Raw genomic sequence first — 19,747 nt, 5'->3', positions numbered from 1 at the left:
GAAGAAAGAAATGAAAGAAGACACAAATAGATGGAAACACATCCCATGTTCATGGATAGGAAGAATTAATATAGTTAAAATGTCCATACTGCCTAACGCAATACACATATTCAACACAATTCCTATCAAACCACCGATGACGTTTTTCACAGAAATAGAACATATAATCCTAAAATTTATATGGAACCATAAAAGACCCTGGATAGCCTCAGCAATCTTGAGAAATAAGAACAAAGTGGGAAGTATAACGATACCTGACATCAAATTATACTACAAGGCTACAGTAATCAAAACAGCATGGTACTGGAATAAAAACAGACACATAGATCAATGGAACAGAATAGAGAGCCCAGAAATAAATCCATGCCTATATGGCCATTTAATCTATGACAATGGAAGCAAGAATGTACGGTGGCATAAAGACAGTCTATTCAATAAATGGTGCTGGGAAACCTGGACAGATACATGCAAAAAAATGAAGCTGGACCACCTCCTTACACCATATACAAAAATAAATTCAAATTGACTTAAAGACTTAAATGTAAGATCTGAAACCATAAAATTCCTAGAAGAAAATATAGGAAGAAACTTCACAGACATTACCTGGAGTAAGATTTTTACTGATATATCCCCTCGCCCGAGGGAAGTAAGAGAAAAAATAAACATGTTTTTTCACAGCAAAGGAAACCATCAATAAAACAAAAATGGATCCTACTGAATGGGAAAAGACATTTGCCAATGACATATCTGATAAGGGGTCAATATCACAAATTTATAAAAAACTCACTCAACTCAACTCCAAAAAAACAAACAACCCAATTTAAAAATGGGCAGAGGACATGAAGAGACATTTTTCTAAAAAGGACATACAGATGGCAAACAGACATATGAAAAAATGCTCAACATCACTAACCATCAAAGAAATGCAAATAAAAACCACAATGAGATACCACCTCGCCCCAGTCAAAATGGCTATCATCAAGAAAAGGGAACCCTTGTGCACTGTTGGTGGGATTGCAGATTGGTGCAGCCACTATGGAAAACGGTATGGAGGTATCTCAAAAATCTGAAAATGGAACTACCTTATGACCCAGCAATTCCTCTCCTAGGTATCTATCCAGAGAAATCCAAAACTCTAATTTAAAAAAATTTATGCACTCCTCTGTTTATTGCAGCACTATACACAACAGCCAAGACATGGAAACAACCGAAATGCCCATCGGTAGATAACTGGATAAAGAAACTGTGGTACATTTATACAATGGAGTATTACGCAGCCATAAAGAAGAAATCTTACCATTTGCAACAACATGGATGGACTAGAGAACATTATATTAAGTGAAATAAGTCAGACCGAGAAAGACAAATACCATATAATCTCACTTATATGTAGAATGTATAGAAGAGAATAAGCGAATGAACTAATCAGAAACAGTTTTGGAGACATAGAGGAAAAACTGAGGGTTGCTAGATGGGAGGGGGGGTGGGGATAAGGGAGAAGGTGAGGGGATTAGAAAGCAGTCAGTAACTACAAGATTGCCACAGGGTTACAAAAGTTAACTTGGGGAATGTAATCAATAATGTTGTAAATATTTTGTAGGGTATCCGATGGACACTTGTCTCATTAGGGAGACCACCTCAGGGATGATGTAGATGCCTGATCACTACACTGTGCACATGAAGCTGAAGCTGAACAATAATGAATGTCAACTACAAGTGTGTGTATATATATATATATATATATATATATATATATATATATATATACACACATACATATACATATACACACACACATATATATATATGTGTGTGTGTATATGTATATGTATATGTATATGTATATACTTACAAGAAGCCAAGTACAGCATTAGGAATAGAGACGATGGAAATGTAATGGCTGTATGCGATGTCAGAGGGATACTGGATGGGGGTTGGGGGCTGGCACAGTGTGAGGTATATAAATGATAAACATCTAAGTATTACTTTGTTTTGTGCACCTGAAACTAATTTAAAAAAACACTTAATAAAATGGGTATAGAAGGAAAATACCTTAACATAATAAAGGCCATATAAGACTAACCCTCAGCTAATATCATAATTAATGGTGAAAAACTGAAACCCTTCGCTCCACATTCAGGAACAAGACAGGGCTGTTCCCTATCACCATTGCTTTTCAAAACAGTATTGGAAGTCCTTGCCAGAGCAATCGGAAGAGAAAGAAATAAAAGGCATCCGAATTGGGAATGAAGAAGCTAAATTATCACTTTTTGCAGATGACATGATGCTGTATACAGAAAACCCTAAAGACTCCACCAAAAAGCTATTAGAAACAATAAACAAATACAGTAAAGTTGCCTGCTACATCAACCTACAAAAGTCCACTGCATTCCTATATACAAACAATGAAATCTCAGAAAAAAAAAAACCAATTCCTTTTGCAATTGCAACAAAAATAATAAAGTACCTAAGAATAAACTTAACAAAGGATGTGAAATACCTATACACTAAAAATGTAAGACATTTTAAAAAGAAATTGAAGAAGACACAAAGAAATGGAAAGACATTCTGTGTTCATGTATTGGAAGAATCAACATTGTCAAAATGGCCATATTACCCAAAGCAATATACAGATATAATGCAATTCCCATCAAAATCTTGATGGCATTTTTTAAAGAAATAGAACAAAAAAATCATCAGATTTTTATGGAACAACGAAAGAACCCGAATAGCCAAAGCAATCCTAAGAAAAAAGAACAATGCTGGAGTGTCGTGCGGGGCGGCCTGCGGGGTCTCTTGTCCCGCTCCCCACTTAAGAACGCAGGATACAGTGAGGCCAACAAGGAACACCCACGGAGCCATAGGTAGGGGAGCCATACCACCATGGTCTCACTGGAGGCTGGGCCCACCGGACGCGTGACCTGCCGTCCGCTTTTCCGCCAACCGACCGACCGACGACTCTTCTCCACTCTCTCCTCTGTTCCTCTCTCTCGGCTCTCCTCTTCCGCTCTCTTCGGCTCTGCTCGGCTCTGCTCGGCTCCTCGGCAATCCTCGGCAGTCCTCCGTAGTCGCAGCAGTTATACCAGCAGCCAATTGGCTAACCGGCCACAGCCGACGGCCAATCAGCCACAGCCGACGGCCATTCACCACCCGAGCCAGCACCCTTCCACGTGAGGCCGAGAGCCTGTAAACTACTTTCTGGGGCTCTGTCCCCACATGGAGGTATCACACTCCCTGACTTTAGCTTGTACTACAGGGCAACAATCATCAAAACAGTATGGTATTGGCAGAAAAACCGACACATAGATCAATGGAATAGAGCTGAGAACCCAGAAATAAACCCACACAAATATGGAGAGATGTTTTTCAACAAAGAAAGCCAAAAACATACAACGGAGAAAAGACGGCTTCTTCAATAAATGCTCCTGGGAGAATTGGAAAGCCACGTGCAAAAGAATGAAACTAGACTGCTCTCTGTCACCATGTACCGAAAGTAACTCAAAATGGATCAAAGACCTAAACATAAGACCTGAAACAATAAACTGCATAGAAGAAAACATAGGAACTAAACTTACGGACCTTGGGTTCAAAGAGGATTTTATGAATTTAACTTCATAGGCAAGAGAAGTAATAGCTCAAATAAATGAATGGGACTATATCAAACTAAAAAGCTTCTCCACAGCAAAAGAAACCATTGATAAAATAAAGAGGAAACCAACTGAATGAGATAAGATTTTTGCAAACAATGCCTCCAATAAGGGACTAATATCCAAAATATATAAGGAACTCATACAACTCAACAAAAAAACAAACAATCCAATTAAGAAATGGGCAGAGGGCATGAACAGAAACTTCTCCCAACAAGACATGTGAACGGCCAACAGACATATGAAAAAATGCTCAACTTCACTAGCTACTAGGGAAATGCAAATCAAAACCACAATGAGCTATCACCTCACCCCAGTCAGAATGGCTATCATCAACAAGACAAATAGTAACAAGTGTTGGAGAGGCTGTGGAGAAAAAGGAACCCTCATACACTGTTGGTGGGAATGCAGACTGGTGCAGCCGTTATGGAAGGCAGTGTGGAGGTTCCTCAAAAAATTACGAATAGAATTACCATATGACTCAGCAATCCCTCTATTGGTTATATACCCCCCAAAAAATCTGAAAACATTTATCCGTAAAGATAATATGTGTTCTGATGTTCACTGCAGCTTTATTTACGGAGGCCAAGACATGGAAACAACCAAAGTGCCCTTCGATAGATGAATGGATAAAGAAGTTGTGGTATATATACACTGTGGGGAGCCAGAGTTACAGGTGACTCTAAGCTTTACAGAATGGCTCGGTTTATGCTACCTGTTTCCTCCCCCTGAGGCAATTGTTTCTGCCTGCACCTGGGGGGAGCTTGAGCTTGTAAACTGCTGAGGAATGTGGTGGGAACGGCCAGTTCCCGGACACAGAGGGCTGATGCCTATCAGGGCAATTGATAAGATAATTACTTGTGAGAGTTTCAGTAAATTTTGTATCCTCTATGTGAAAGTTAAAGAATTTACATTTGTTATATTAATACATACTTGCACGTACTCAAACTGCTTATATGGGTGCAGTAAAATAAACTCAGTGACTTCAGCATCACTGGAGCCCGCGATCGCCATCATATGTGAGAGTGTCTTTTATTCATTCCCACTCCCCCATTCGGGAACTGATCAACTTGTGGCGGCTGGCCCGTCACAATACACCATGGAATACTATTCTGCCATAAGAAAAGACAAAATAGGACCATTTGTGACAACATGGATGGATCTTGAGACTATTATGCTAAGCGAAATAAGTCAGACAAAAAAAGTCGAGAATCATTTCACTGATATGTGGTATATAAAACTGAAAACAACAAAGGAACAAAATAAACAAATGAAGAAACAACTCATAGACACAGACAATAGTTAAGTGGTTACCAGATGGTACGGGGAGAGGAGGGTAGTAGATAAGGGTTAAAGGGATCAAATACATGGTTATGGAAGGAGCACTGATTCTGGGTGGTGAACACACAATGTGATATATAGATGATGATATATTACAGAATTGTATACCTGAAACCTATGTAACTTTACTACTAACAAATGCCATCCCAATACACTTTAATTTTAAAAAATCATAATTTCTTAAAACCAATAATAAAGAAAAAGTTTTAACACTAGCCAGAGGGGGGGAAGAAAGATACGTTATATACAGATGAAGATGACAGCAGATTGCTTATCAGAAACAATTCAAGTGAGAAGATAGTTAAAATTTTTTTAACTACTGAAAGGAAAAAAAAGTATCTTTCAAATACAAAATTATTTTTAGATATGCAAAAGGTAAAACAATTCATATGAATTGAGACATAGAAAAGCTGCAGCAGTCCATCAGACCTGCACTACAATGTCAAAGTCCTTCAGGAAGGAGAAAATGTACACAAGATGGAAAAATGGATCCCATCAAGGAATAAAATGTGGCAGAAATGGTAACTGCAGGAGTAAATGTATGAGTGCAAAATCTCTTTCAGATATTGTTTAAATAAATGTTAAAAGATTGTTTAAATAAAAGTAATAATGTAATGTGGGGTTATAACGTATGTACAAGTGAGATGTATGACATCAATAAAACAAAGATCAGAAGGGGAAAAAAAAAAACAGATGTAGAAACTCCATCTTGGATGAAGTTAAGAAACATGGTGATTCTGAGCTTCAGAAACACGAAGAAATGTTGCTAAAAGTGATGAGAATCCTGGGAGAGGAAGCTACTCTTGCACTCGAGAGCACAACACTCCTCCAGAGCAGTGGCATGTCTGGAAGGGCAAAAGAAGGGCACCTTGATGGGAGCCACATATTACTCTGAAAGGTCTGGCTTCAGAAGCCTCCCTAGGTGAGGTGAGGGACAGGAGGGCTCAAGGAGGAAGCAATCGGGTTTTGAAAGGTGAATGTGACAGCTGAGAGGGAAACTGCCAGTGATGTAAAGGGCTATAAAAAAATTTTTTTTAAAGGCAAGGCTCAATCCTTGCCACTCAGTAGGGCCATGGCCTTGCGGCATCAGCATCACCTGAGAACTTATTAGAATCTGGGGACCCAGACCCAGTAATTCAGAATCCACACTTTTATAAGCCCTCCAGGTGATCTGAACACACAGTAACGTCTGAGAATCACTGAGCTAAAACAAATTTCCTGCTATTCTGAAGTATCGCCCTTTGATAAACAGCTATCAGGAAGAGCTCTACTCATTCAAAACTTTAAAATCCCAGCCTGCAGAGATTCTATGGAATAATGGTAGACTTGGACCTACAGAACTTCCTTCTACCCAAAGTGGACAAAATGAAAAAAAATAAAGAATATGCCAGCATCACTGAAAGAGGAAAGTGATACCACCTCATATCACACACTATGAAAAGCATAATATAGGAACAACAGTTAGGGCCACACTAAATGAACTTTCAAGGCTCTTTGGCACTCTCTGCCTTCTGATAAGAACATAATGGAGGAAAGGTACACAGAAGAAATTCTGAAAAACTTGACTAATGTATCCCAACTTGGACAAGTTGGAGCCCTGGACAAAGGTGCATGAGTTCCTAAGACTCCTTCTTCATTCTAGATAGACACTATTTGAACAGGAAAGGCAAGTTGGCAGTATCTATTAAAACATCCTATCTTTTGATCCAGCGATTTGTCCTCCACAAATATTGGTGAAACCTTTCAAGAGCACATGTACAAGAATATTAATTGCAACAGTTTTTAAAAATAAAAGATAAATCCTAGACCCACAGTGAGCCCTGCCCTTGCTAAATGCTTATTATTTAAGATCTGCACTTCTGATAAAGATGGAATTATAGGAATTAAATAGTTTGCCCTCCCACCTGAAATGCAAAAAAATAGGGCAAAATACAGGAAAACTTGGTGTTCAAGACATTGGATATCAGGCAATGAGACGGAGATCCCTAGGGAACACAGGAGGTGAGGACAGTAGTATGAGTTCCGTGTCCTGCACGTGTGGTTTCCAGGCTGTGGCCTCTGTGAGCGGAGACAGGGCTGGGAGTCCAGGAGACTGAGATGGGCAGAGTTCACAGGGCAAAGAGCCTGAGAGCTTAGAGAAGAAACAACCTAAACAACTGCAGTTTTCACAAACTCTAGTTCTTACCTGAATACTGATGAAAACAGGCATGTGAGCAAATTATCTGAAGCTGGGAAAAGAACTGATGGAACTACATGGCAAAATAGACAAATCCACAATAAGAGATTTCAACATGCATCTCTTAATAGAACTCACAGACAGAAAAACAGTAAGGATGTTGAACACTTAAACAACACTATCGGCCAACTTGACCTAATTGACATTTAAAAACTACTCTAACCAAGAACCAATATACATTCTTTGAAATGCACCAAGAACATTTACTAACACAGACAACATTCCAGGCCTTAAAACATGTCTCAGCCGGCCCAGTGGCTCAGGCGGTTGGAGCTCCATGCTCCTAACTCCGAAGGCTGCCAGTTCGATTCCCACGTGGGTCAGTGGGCTCTCAATCACAAGGTTGCCAGTTCGATTTCTTGAGTCCCACAAGGGATGGTGGGCTCTGCCCCCTGCAAGTAAGATTGAACACGGCACCTTGAGCTGAGCTGCCGCTGAGCTCCAAGATGCCTCAGTTGGTTGGAGCGCATCCTTTCAACTACAAGGTTGCCGGTTTGACTCCCGCAAGGGATAGTGGGCTGTGCCCCCTGCTACTAGCAACGGCAACTGGACCTGGAGCTGAGCTGTGCCCTCCACAACTAAGACTAAAAGGACAACAACTTGACTTGGAAAAAAGGCCTGGAAGTACACACTGTTCCCCAATAAAGTCCTGTCCCCCTTCCCCAATAAAATATTTTTAAAAAGAAAACATGTCTCAATAAATTTAAAAGGGGTCAAGTCATACAAAATATGTTTTTTGACTAGAATGGATTAAATTAGAAATCAGAAACAGGGAGATAATTGGAAAATTCCCAAATATTTGGATCTAAATAGCCCAATTTTTAGTAACCCATGGGTCAAAAGAGAAACCAAAAGGGAAAACAAAGTATTTGGGTTGAATGAAAGTTAGGACATAGCATATCAAAATGTTTAACATTGTACTTAGAAGGAAACATATAACACTAAATGCCTAAGTTATAAAATAAAGCTCTCAAGTCAATGACTTCAATTTCCACCTTAACCAGAAAATTAACAGCAATGAAACCCCAAGTCAGCATAAGGATGGAAATAATAAAGATAAGAATAAAAATCGATCTTGGATTTTTTAATACTGATTTTACAGAACTCATGTAAGTTTAAATGAAAAATTGTTCTATTATCCTGCATGATCACCCTTCACAAACCTGGTAGTTGTTTGCTCAGTGGCACTCAAAGTTAGAGTGACCTAACCATGTGATCAGACATTCAACAAAGTTGTCTTAACGAGATATGGGTGTTTTCAAAAATAGCCTTTGCAGAAGGAAAACTTACACAGAAAGAGTTCAATTATATACAACCTATTTATGAAAAATAACTATGATTTTATTTCTTACATATTTTGCACAAGCTGGAGAGATTGAAAGCTATTGTGATCAACAGCTGACAGGAGAACAGCCTGGTACATAAATCCAGGGGTTTCCCCATATCTTAGTCAGCTCGGGATGCCATAACAAAATAGCAAGACTGTGTGAACTCAACAAAAGAAATTTCTCCCTCCTAGTTCTGGAAGCCGAAGGTCCAACACCAGTGTGGCCGCATGGTTGGATACTGGTGAGGGCTAGCTTTCTGGCTTGTAGACACTGCCTTCTTGCTGTGTCTTGACAGCACAGAGAGCACAAATCTCTCTGGTATCCTTTCTTTGAAAGATACTAATACCACCATGACAGCCTCACCCTCTAATTACTTCTCAAAGGTCCCATATCCAATACTACCACGAGGGGTTAGGACTTCAATGCATGAATTTGTGGGGGAGGGACACATTCAGTCCATAAGACCCCGTTCTCCACCAATTACTTATTACACACCAGTGTTCTTACATGAAAATACCAATGTTTATTTATATAGACAAATTTTCAAATTAAACAAATAACTTCTCCCTGTTCTGAAGTGCCTCGTTTTTCAGTGTACATCCTGTTTTCCCCCCATTAGCCTGTCAGGCTTGTTATTATTCACACCACGGTCACATATCTACAAAGACAATATGGTAAATGTTTTACCTTTTCTCTACATAATGATGAGTGCTATCTTTATCCACTTAAAGATTCACTCTTCTTTATTCTGATAAAAGCGAACTGGCATTTTAAGAAAACTGACCTGGGAGCTCAGAGGTCTATGGATCAAGCTGAGCTTCCTGTTATTTCCTAGTCCTGAGTTCCTGTTAAATTTTATGGTTCTAACATCCTGTCTGGAGGAACATATATAGGGGCCATCTTGGGACAGTGCTCTTTCTGCACGTGGCCAGGGGCTGGAGGTGCACGTTCTCACTGCTGTGGTGGTTTGCTTTTTCCTTTTCCCAGATAAACACTTTATTTATTTATTTATTTATTTGTTTGTTTGTTTGTTTAATTTTATGAGTTTCAGGTGCACAAGACAAAGTACTACTTAGACGTTTATCATTTATATCCCTCACACTGTGTGAACCCCCCTCCCCCATCCACTACCCCTCTGACATCGCAGAGCCATTTCGTTTCCACTGTCTCTATTCCTAATGCTGTACTCCGCTTCTTGTAAGTATATACATATATATATATGTATATATATATATATATATATATATATGTATATATATATATATATATATATATATATAAATTATAGTTGACATTCATTATTGTTTAGCTTCAGGTGTACAGTGCAGAGATCAGGCATCTACATCACCCCTGAGGTGGTCTCCCAAATGGGACACATGTCCATTGGATACCCTACAAAATCTTTACATTATTACGTTTCCCAAATTAATTTTCAAAACCCTGTGGCCATCTTGTGGTTACCGACTATTTTCTAAACTAAACCCTCTTTTTAGAAGGCTACCTGAAAATTTATTTTATCCAGTCGACTTTTTGGGGTGCTCATCCAGGATCCAGAGAACAAACTCTGGCAGCTTCAAAACAGTGAGCAAACCAGCTTTGGCACCTCACAGGGCCAATTCAGTGCCATGCTTTTTTGCTCCACCCTAGAGGCCTCAGGCGAGTTCTCTCCTGGATCTGAGACAATGCCTGTGTATCTGACACTCTCCAAGCTTTATTTGGGAATTGTTTTTAAAAATTTGTGTGTGAGAATGCGTTAAGGGCCTATTTGTCTGTCTATGTTTTTTGTGTTAGGTCAGCTACCGGCATGATCAAAGTGGCCAGGAGCCAAGTCAGACCTCTCTGCCAAGTCAGACCCCTCCTCGCATGATGGAAACTGGGGCCCCTGGCGTTTCCCCGAAAAGGCAGCAGACCGTTGGTGCGATAACTCCCGGATGCAGCTGCCCATGCCTGATCTGCACTGGGGGGCCTGCTCAACTGCCACCTCACTCAGCCAATCCCACCCCAAAAATCGTATATATGCCTCCCTCGCTCTGCCCTGGGTGCGACTTCACCGGCCCCGTCTGCGGATGGGTGAATCTCGCCCAGCGGCGCAGAATAAAGCACTCACCTTTCTCAACCCACCTGACTCTCTTAGCCTCATTATCTCGCCGCAAGCCTTACAGTTTGAGTACTCGTAGCACATCAGCTTGAATTCTTCAGAAAGTAAGCTGTCCTTTGAGACAAAAATTGGACTTTTCCTAAAGTCCCTTTGGGGATAGAGGTTATTTCTACTGAAACTGGACAGTTTGGGCCGGTATTAGACTGTGCCGTCTCATTCAGAAAGTGAGAAGAGTGCCATCCAGCTCAGCCTATAACTTAACTCTCTGAGAGTTGGTTATTTCTATGGAACTGGTGTTTAGCCTTAGGCCTGGTTCTCAGTGATCAGACTGTCCAGAGTGAGGTGAGCTGGAGAACTGCAGGTTGCTCGAGTTGTAAGCTGTTTTGGGCACAGTATTAAAAATGAGATCTCTGCTGTCTAAGCCTTCTGAAACTGTCCCTCCAACAGGGACACCAGCTAAGTATATGTTTAAAACCCACGGGGAATTTTCATGCACGTATTTTATTAAATGGAAAGATCTGACTAAGAGTAATTTAGAAAATCAGTGGCCATTTTGGGAAACTTTGAGATTCCCAAACTTGATTTTCTTAAAACTAAATTGGATAACAGCACTGTAATTAAGAGGAATGGACTGCCATTTTGAGTGGTACATTGGGACTTCCAAACAAGGCTATGAATCTAAAGTTGCCCGTTTACAAAATAAAGTCTCAAAGTTAGGAGGGCTGCTAAAAATTCAGAGACAAAATGGCCCCTGAAACCTCGTGCTCTCCACAGCACTGCCTTGCCCTCCCCTGCACTCCTCCTTTGTTTCACGCTCCGTCCCGGCTCCATCTTGTCTCACTGCTGCCGCCTCTGCCTTCAGCTCAGCCCCTAGCAGCACCTTCTCTTGAATTTTCCTTTTCTCCTTCCTCAGAACTTATCAGTACTTCCCCAATTAAGGTTAAACCCTCTGGAGATCCTAATAAATCCCACATCTCCTATGTCCCCTAAAGGTGAGTTAAGCGAGATATTGTAAAGGAATTCCCTAAGGTAACTGAGGACTCTGACAAGTTTGCTGAGGAACTTGATAGGACTATTCAGGCCCATCAGGCTGGGTTTTCTGATTTGTCCCAGCTAATCAATGTTAGGTGGTGAAGGCCAAGCTCAACATTGGAGAAGGATTGCGGGATGGGAGCATCCTGATACATTTAGAAAAGCAAACCTCCAATTGGAAGGAAGCAGGGAACTTGCTCAAAACCTACATCAAGCAATTCCTAAGGCCTTCCCAAGGTCTACTGATTGGAGCAAAATTCACACGTGCTCACAGAGGCCTGATGAATCTGTTCACGACTATTATAATAGATTCCAGGTATTTTTAAAGGAAAATTCTGGTCTTCCTTCAGATATTGACCCCACACATGTAACTTCTAATTCTTTTGTCAGTGGGTTAAATAAAAACCTTTCCCCCCTGGTTAGAAGATCCAGGATGGGATGGGGAAGTATGCCTACCCTAGACTTGGTAAATTTGGCCAATGAGCTTGCCAGTACCCTACGAGCCACCTAAAAGATTGCCAAGACTTTTGACTTTCAGCAGTGGCAAATGAGAGGCCTTATGCAAAACCAAATAATTCCAACTTTTTTCCACTACTGCAAGGAGCAAGGACCCTGGAAAAGGGGTTGCCGTAAGTTTAAGCATATGAGATGCTCTCTGCCTTCCAACCAGTCTTTTGCAGGTCTTCCCAATTCCCAGTGATGGGGCTCCAAGGAACTACAGGGGCTTTTTCCAATCCTTCCCCTTAATCATCTTGGAAAAACTCTTCAAATTGGGGAGGAAACTATTTCTGTTCTTATTGACATCAGTGCTACAGTCTCAGTGCTCAACCCCATTGTTATAAACCAGCCCCTGCCTCAGAGTAATAAGACATTTCACATAGTGGGGATTTCAAATAAACCTCAACAGGTTTACGTATCTGAACCTGTTCCCTTTCGTCTAGGCCCCTTAAGAGATGAACATTGTTTTCTCCTTAATTCTTTTGCCCCTCCTCATTTATTAGGCAGAGACTGCTTAGAGAAACATGCTGGAATACCCTTTTCTCAAAAGGGAGAAATACAAGGTCTGATGGTAACCGTGAGAATCACCAATCAGGTGAATTACACGACTTCAGAATCTTTCATTTGTACTGTCTCTGATGGTGCAGTAGCTGAACCTGAAAGCACTGACAGGTGGTCCCTATTGAACCAACTACCATCATTTTTATGGGTAAAATCTTCAACTGATATTGGCAGAATTCACAGTGCACCTCCTGTCAAGGTTCAAATTGATCCTTCAAAATCTCTGCCCAGAACTAATATTCTATAAGGAGGCCTTCCAAGGTATAAAGCCCATAATAGAAGATGACATAACTCAGGGTCTTATTATCCCTTGCACTAGTCCTTGTAACACTCCTATTCTGTGAGAAAGCCAAAGGGACGAGGTGGAGGTTTGTCCAGGACCTCTGAGCAATAAACCACATTGCTATCCTTTGACACCCTGTTGTTCCTGACTCTCATATGCTGCTGGCATCCATTCCAGCTGGAAGTATAATTGATTTACGCAGCACATTCTTTAGCATCCCAGTTGATGAAGCTAGCCAATACCTTTTTGCTTTCACTTGGCAAGGAAAGCAATTTACCTGGACAGTAATGCCTCAGGGGTTTACTGATAGACTTTCTTATTTTGCACAGATTCTGACGACTGATTTGGATGATGTAATTTTTCCTAAAGGTTCCACCTTGTTACAATATGTGGATGACTTACTTCTTTGTTTTCCTCAGGTTTCTTCACAGGATGATAGCATCCATCTGTTGACACATTTGGCCTTAAAGGGACATAAGGTCTCTAAAGAAAAATTACAATTTGCTCAAACTCAGGTTAGATATTTGGGACATCTGATATCAGAACAAGGTCTACACCTGGATCCAGACAGGTTCCATGGTGTCTTAAGTTTCCCAAGCCCCAAAACTAAACGCCAATTGCGAGGTTTTCTTGGGCTACGTGGCTATTGCCAGAATTGGATCCCAAATCTCTCTTATGGCAAAACCTCTGTATGTCCTATTAAGGAATGACAGTCCTGATCCAATTTCATGGGAAGAACAGGATGACATGGCCTTTAAGGCCTTGAAGGAGAGTTTAATGAACCCACCTGCTCTTGGGCATCCTAACCACCAGATTCTTCTTTCTTTCTGTGCATGAAAAGGCAGAAAATGCCCTTGCGGCTCCTACTCAGAAACATATGGATTAACATAAACCCCTAGGACACTGTAGTCAGAAACTGGACCCTGCGGCTCGGGGATACCACACTTGCCTCAGAGCAATTGCTACTGCCCTCCTGGTGAAGGCCACAGGGAAGATTGTTGTGGGATCCCCTCTAACCATTTCTGTGCCTCATGCAGTTAAAGCTCTCCTGAATTCTCATCACACCCAGCATGTCAGTCAGCTGCCTTACTTCCTAAGAAATCCTTCTGTGCACTGTTTCCCATATAACCCATTTGCACTGTGATCGCCTTAATCCAGCTACTTGTCTTCCTTCTGAGACTGAGGAAGCCCCTCACGACTGCCTGACACTGACCGACCACCTTCTGACTCCTCGTGATGATTTACAGAAGACCTCTCTGGGTAAAGCTGATTTCTCATAGTTTACTGATGGTTCATACTTACAAAACAAGAGTGGTGAATACTGTGCTAACTATGTTGTAGCCCCTTCAGAAGTCATTGAGGCAGCACCTTTGCCTCTGGCCACTTCAGCACAGCAGGCTGAATTATATGCCTTCATTCAAGCTTGCATTTTAGCAAAGGGTAAAACTGTCAACATTTATACTGATAGTAGGTATGCTTTTCAAGTGGCTCACGACTTTGGCATGCTATGGAAATGTGGCTTCCTTGCCTCCAATGGAGATAAAACTTAAAATGGCCCATATGTACGGGAATTACTGGATGGTTTTCCATGATGCTTTAGCTATTAAGATTCCAGGACCTTCTAAACTTGGTTCCCTGGAAGCTAAAGGAAATCACCTTGCCCAAATTTCTGCTAAAAATGCTGCCCTAAAAGGCGTCAGCAGCAGTCAAACCTCTGTCATGGTCCAAAGAGAAGCTTTTCGAGTTGATAACTTAGAAAAACATAACTGGAAATCCAACAATTGCTGGTTTGATAAGGAGAAGACACTGGTTTGGATCAAATAACAATCCAGTCCTACCAGAAACTCTAAAATTCCCGCTCCTAACCATTGTACATGCGTTGAACCATTGGTCTACTGACAAAGTGGTAGCTTTCATGCACCAATAGTGGTGGGGCGATATTAATAAGGCTGTGTAAAGTGCCTACCTCAGCTGTTCCACCTGTCCAAAGTATAACTCAGGGAAGCCTGTTCATACTGCCCCTGGACATTTTAAGTTGCCAAATGAACCATTTGAGGTCTGGCAAATAGATTTCATTCAGCTTCCCCCATCTCATGTATACAAGTATGTTTTAGTCATGATATGTATGTTTTCTCACTGGACTGAAGCTTTCCCTTGCAGACAAGCTAAAGCGCCTGCAGTGGCTAAAGTATTGTTAGAAGCTATTATTCCCACTTGGAGAACTCCTCTTTAACTCCACAGTGATCGAGGAACACATTTCACATACAAGCTAAAGCAAGTATGCTATTTGGCCAGTTCTACCAACAGTTTCACTATGCTTACCATCAACAATCTTCAGGATTGGTTGAACACACTAATGGTATTATTAAGACTCAACTGGCAAAATGTGTAGAAACTCTTCAAATACCAAAACAAAGCCATTAGTCCTTTTAAATCTCAGATCTACCCCTTTGGGACTCAAGCTTTCACCTTTCGAGATAATTACAGGATATCCTATGCATTTGGCTCCTGCCTCCTGATCCACAGTTGGTGAAAGGAGACATACTTCAATACTGTAAAGGTTCTGTTGCGTCTATCGACAATAATCATGCTTTAGTAGAACCATTGTTTCACTGTGCACCCCAGGGAAATGAAAAACTAAAAATTCATACTCTATAACCTGGAGATTTTGTTTACTGGGAAAAACACCTCAAAAAGGATTCCCTCCAGCCATGCTGGAAGGGCCCTTACCAGATACTGCTGACTAACCCCTGTGCTGCTAAACTGCAGGGAGTAGACTCTTGGATACACGTCACACCTAAAGAGGGCACCAAATCCTGACTGGAACTGCACACAGTCTGGGGACCTGAAACTAAAGCTGTCAAAATTCAAAGCAGGTGATTTCTAAGGAGATGAGTTATCAAATATTTTATATGTTATAGCTATAAGTGGCACCCTGGTTTTCCAGGAAGTCCCTTATATGGGATAGTTGTAGTTATAAGGGATAAACTCAAACTCTTTCTTCATGTGATGTTAAATCAGGCTCAAAGCCCATCCACAAAAGTGTACTTGACAATTCCACTTTGCTGTATGTGAACAATGAACTAGCTCTAAAACTACATTGAAAATAAAATATCAGTGATTCTTATCAAATGAAGAATGGTCATTTGAAAGTGACTGATCCAATCATCTGAGCTTGATTAAGACCTATGATAAGGTCACTGCTTCAGATGATTTCAAATTCTCAGGTCAAAAGTCACCAAGGATTTTTGCTCTTTGGCTTTCAAACTGGGACACATCATCAAATGGTCCCATTTTTACGAAATTTATGTTAGAGACAAATGCATTTTTGCCATGCTTCTGTCTCTACTTTCAAAGCCTCAGTCTTTGGTTTTATAACCACTGCAGGCTTTTTCTTTGGAATGTATATTCTGATGTCGAATCAGGGATGAGCTCCGACTATATGCCTTCCCACATTTACTACATTCATATGGTTTCTCTGAAGAATGACTTCTCTGATGCCGGATAAGATCCGAGCCACTGCTAAATGCCTTCCCACACTCACTACATTCATAGGGTTTCTCTCCAGTATGACTTCTTTCATGTAGAATAAGGGATGTGCGTTGACTGAAGGCCTTCCCGCATGTTTTGCATGTATATGGTTTCTCTCCAGTGTGAATTCTTTTATGTTGGGCAAGGTGCGCGCTCTGACTGAAGGCCTTCCCACACCGATCACATTCATATGGTCTGTCTTCAGTATGGATTCTCTTATGTCGAGTAAGAGATATTCGATGACTGAAGGCTTTTCCACATTCCTCACACTGATAGGGTTTTTCCCCAGTATGAATTCTCTGATGCTCAATCAAAAATGATTGACGGCCAAAAACTTTACTACATTTATTGCATTTAAAAGGTTTCTCTTCAGAATGAATGTTCTGATGTATTTTAAGGTTGGCAGTTCCAGAAAACATCTTCCCACATTCCTTACATTCAAACAGTTTCTTTTTCTTTGTATGAACTTTCTGATGTTGAATAAGGGACGAATGTCGATTACAGACCTTCTCACATTTATTGCATCTGTATAGTTTCTCTCCATTGTGAATTCTTAAGTGTAGAATAAGGGTTGAAAACCACCTGAAGACCTTCTCACATTTGTCACATTTGTAGAGTTTCTCTGAGGTGTGAATTCTCTGATGAAGAATAATGGATGAAATCCTATTAAAGAATTTCCCACATTTTCTGCATTTATAAGGATTCTCTAAATGGTATCTTTTCTGCTGACTTAAGGCTTTCTGACTTTCATGGGTTTTCTCTCCAGTATGAGTTCTTTTATGTATAATAAGGACTGATTTCTTAGTGAAGCCTCTCCCACATTTATTGCATTCATGTGTTTTCTTTCTAGTGTGAATTTTCTTATGAAGTAAAAGGGATGACATTCGAATGAAGGCTTTCCCACATTTTTTGCAATGGTGAGCATTCTCAACAAGGTGAATTTTTTGATGTATACTGAGAGATGAGCATTGATTCAAGGCCTTCCCACAGTCAAAGGTTTCCTTTCCATCATGAATTTTCTCATGTAGAACAAGGGTTGTTCTTTGAATGAAGCTTTCCCCACATTTATCACATTCATGGCTTTTCCTTCCATTGTGAATTCTCTGATGAAGAATGAGGGATGAGACTTGTCTAAAAGCTTTTCTACAATTACTACATTCATAAGGCTTCTCTTCAGTATGAGAGTTCTGATGAAGTTTAAGAGATAAACTTTGACTAAAGATTTTCCCACAGTCATTACATTTTAAAGATTTCTTCCCTGAATGCACTTTCTTGGGTTTTATTAGGACTGAATTTTTCTTGCAGCCTCTTTTTCCTGTGAGATCTTTTTGTGATACAGAAACTGGTTTCTGACAGATGCTTTGCCCAGATTTGTTGCAATGATTTGAAGGTAACTTCTTGGTTTCACATTTAGACCCTGAGTCTGAAAGACATCAACAAATTAAATATTTTTTATTTAATTTTTTTTTCTGTCGTGTAAGAATCTAAGTTGAATTGACATGGAAAATATCCTAGGATATGATAAGTGAAAAATTAGTTTGTCAAATTTTACTGCAAGACTGATTCCATTTTATAAGTTGAAAACATTTGGAAGTTGTGCATCAAAACAGAAAGTGTTGCTTCTGAAAGGATCACCAGTAATATTTTCCTTCATGGTGATTTTTGTCATTTTTTAAAATAAACGTGTTTCTTGTGAATATAAAAATTAATAGTAATTTAAAATTATTATAGTAGCTCTTTCAAATATTACAAAGGAATGGTGAAAATTGAACATCATTAGAAATTTAAAACTGCTTGAACCCCTTTGATATTTTCCCAAAATTAATGTCAAGAAAAATTAATACTGTGAAAGCTGAATTTCATTAGGCTGATTAAATTTGAGGCCAGGTGGCTTTTAACTAAATACTCATTTTTGCAAGAACCATTTGGAACTCTCTTTAGAAGAGAAAAACCACTAACCTAGAATTCTGTGCCCTGTGAAAATATCCTTCAAAAGTGAAAGAGAAATAAAGACTTTCTCAGACAAACAAATATTGAGGGAGTTTGTTGCCAGTAGACCTGACTTACAAGGAATATTCCAAGAGATGCCTTAGATAGAAGGAAAATATAGACCAGAAACTGGGATCTACATAGAGAAAGGAGCAGTGTGAGTGTGTGTAAGTGTGTGTGTGTGTGTGTGTGTCTGTGTGTGCGCTCTTATGTATAAATGAAGTGAATGACAGCAATAACATTGAGGATGGAAGGAAGGAATTGGTATTATTTTCTTATTTTAAGATACTCATACTACCCAAGAAGTGGTATAGTGTTATTTGAAAGTGGACTTGGATTAATTGTAAATATGTAGTGTAAACTTTAGGGCACCAATTAAAAAAAGTATAACTGATATGCTAAGAAAGACAGAAAATGTGATAATGTCAAATGCTCCTTCAAAACCACAAAAGGCAGAAAAAGAGTGGAAGGCAAAAATAGGATAAAGGGAGAAAAGAATAAAGGCAACAAATAGAAAATAATAATGAATAATGGTAACTATATGTTCATTTCTGATATTATATATCAACTATATCAATAATCACTGTGAATGTAAATGGTCTAAATGCACCAATTCAAAGAAATTGTCAGAGTGGATCAAAAAACATGACCCAACTGTATGTTGTCCATCAGAAACCCACTTTAGATATAAAGGCACACAGAGATTAATAGTAACTAGATGGAGAAAAACATACCATGCTAAAACACTATTCAAAAGAAAGCAGTAGTAGCTATATTAATTTTGGACAGAGCAGATTTGAAAACAAGGAAAGTTATCATGAACAAAGAGGGGCAGTAAACAATGAGAAAGGGGTCAATTCTTCAGGAAGATATAACAATTCATAATGTGTGTGTGCCTAACAACGGAGCATCAGCTAAATGAGACAAAGACTGATAGAATAGCCAGGAGAACCAGATGAATCCACTATCCTAGATGGAGACTTCAACACCCCTCTCTTGGAAATGGGCAGACCCAGAAGGCAGAGAACCAGTAAGAATAGAGTGGAACTCAACCATACCATCATCAACTGGATCTAATGGACATCTGTAGACTATTTCATCCAACAGCAGCAGAATTCATATTCTTCCCAAGCTCACACGGAATATTCACCAAGACAGAGCATATTCCGGCTGCTAAAACATACCTTAACAAATTTAAAAGAC

At 39.9% G+C, this 19,747-nt stretch overlaps 1 protein-coding gene across 11 annotated transcripts in view; it reads right to left on the bottom strand.

The window, feature by feature from the left end:
• Nucleotides 1-8,281: 8,281 nt before the first annotated feature.
• The window catches only part of ZNF667 (zinc finger protein 667), a 30,726-nt gene continuing 19,260 nt past the window's right edge, over nucleotides 8,282-19,747 (bottom strand). For all 11 annotated transcript variants that reach the window (XM_074315378.1, XM_074315374.1, XM_019716884.2 and 8 more), the window contains one exon: nucleotides 8,282-17,978. In XM_074315378.1, coding sequence (XP_074171479.1) covers nucleotides 16,384-17,978 — 1,595 coding nt within the window. In that variant the 3' untranslated portion in view covers nucleotides 8,282-16,383. The remainder of the gene's footprint in view (nucleotides 17,979-19,747) is intronic.

This window comes from Rhinolophus sinicus, linkage group LG11 (assembly GCF_036562045.2).
Source record: "Rhinolophus sinicus isolate RSC01 linkage group LG11, ASM3656204v1, whole genome shotgun sequence".
Classification (NCBI taxonomy): domain Eukaryota; kingdom Metazoa; phylum Chordata; class Mammalia; order Chiroptera; family Rhinolophidae; genus Rhinolophus; species Rhinolophus sinicus.
The sequence above is the reverse complement of the archived record's forward strand: the minus strand, read 5'-3'. Positions and strand labels throughout refer to the sequence as shown.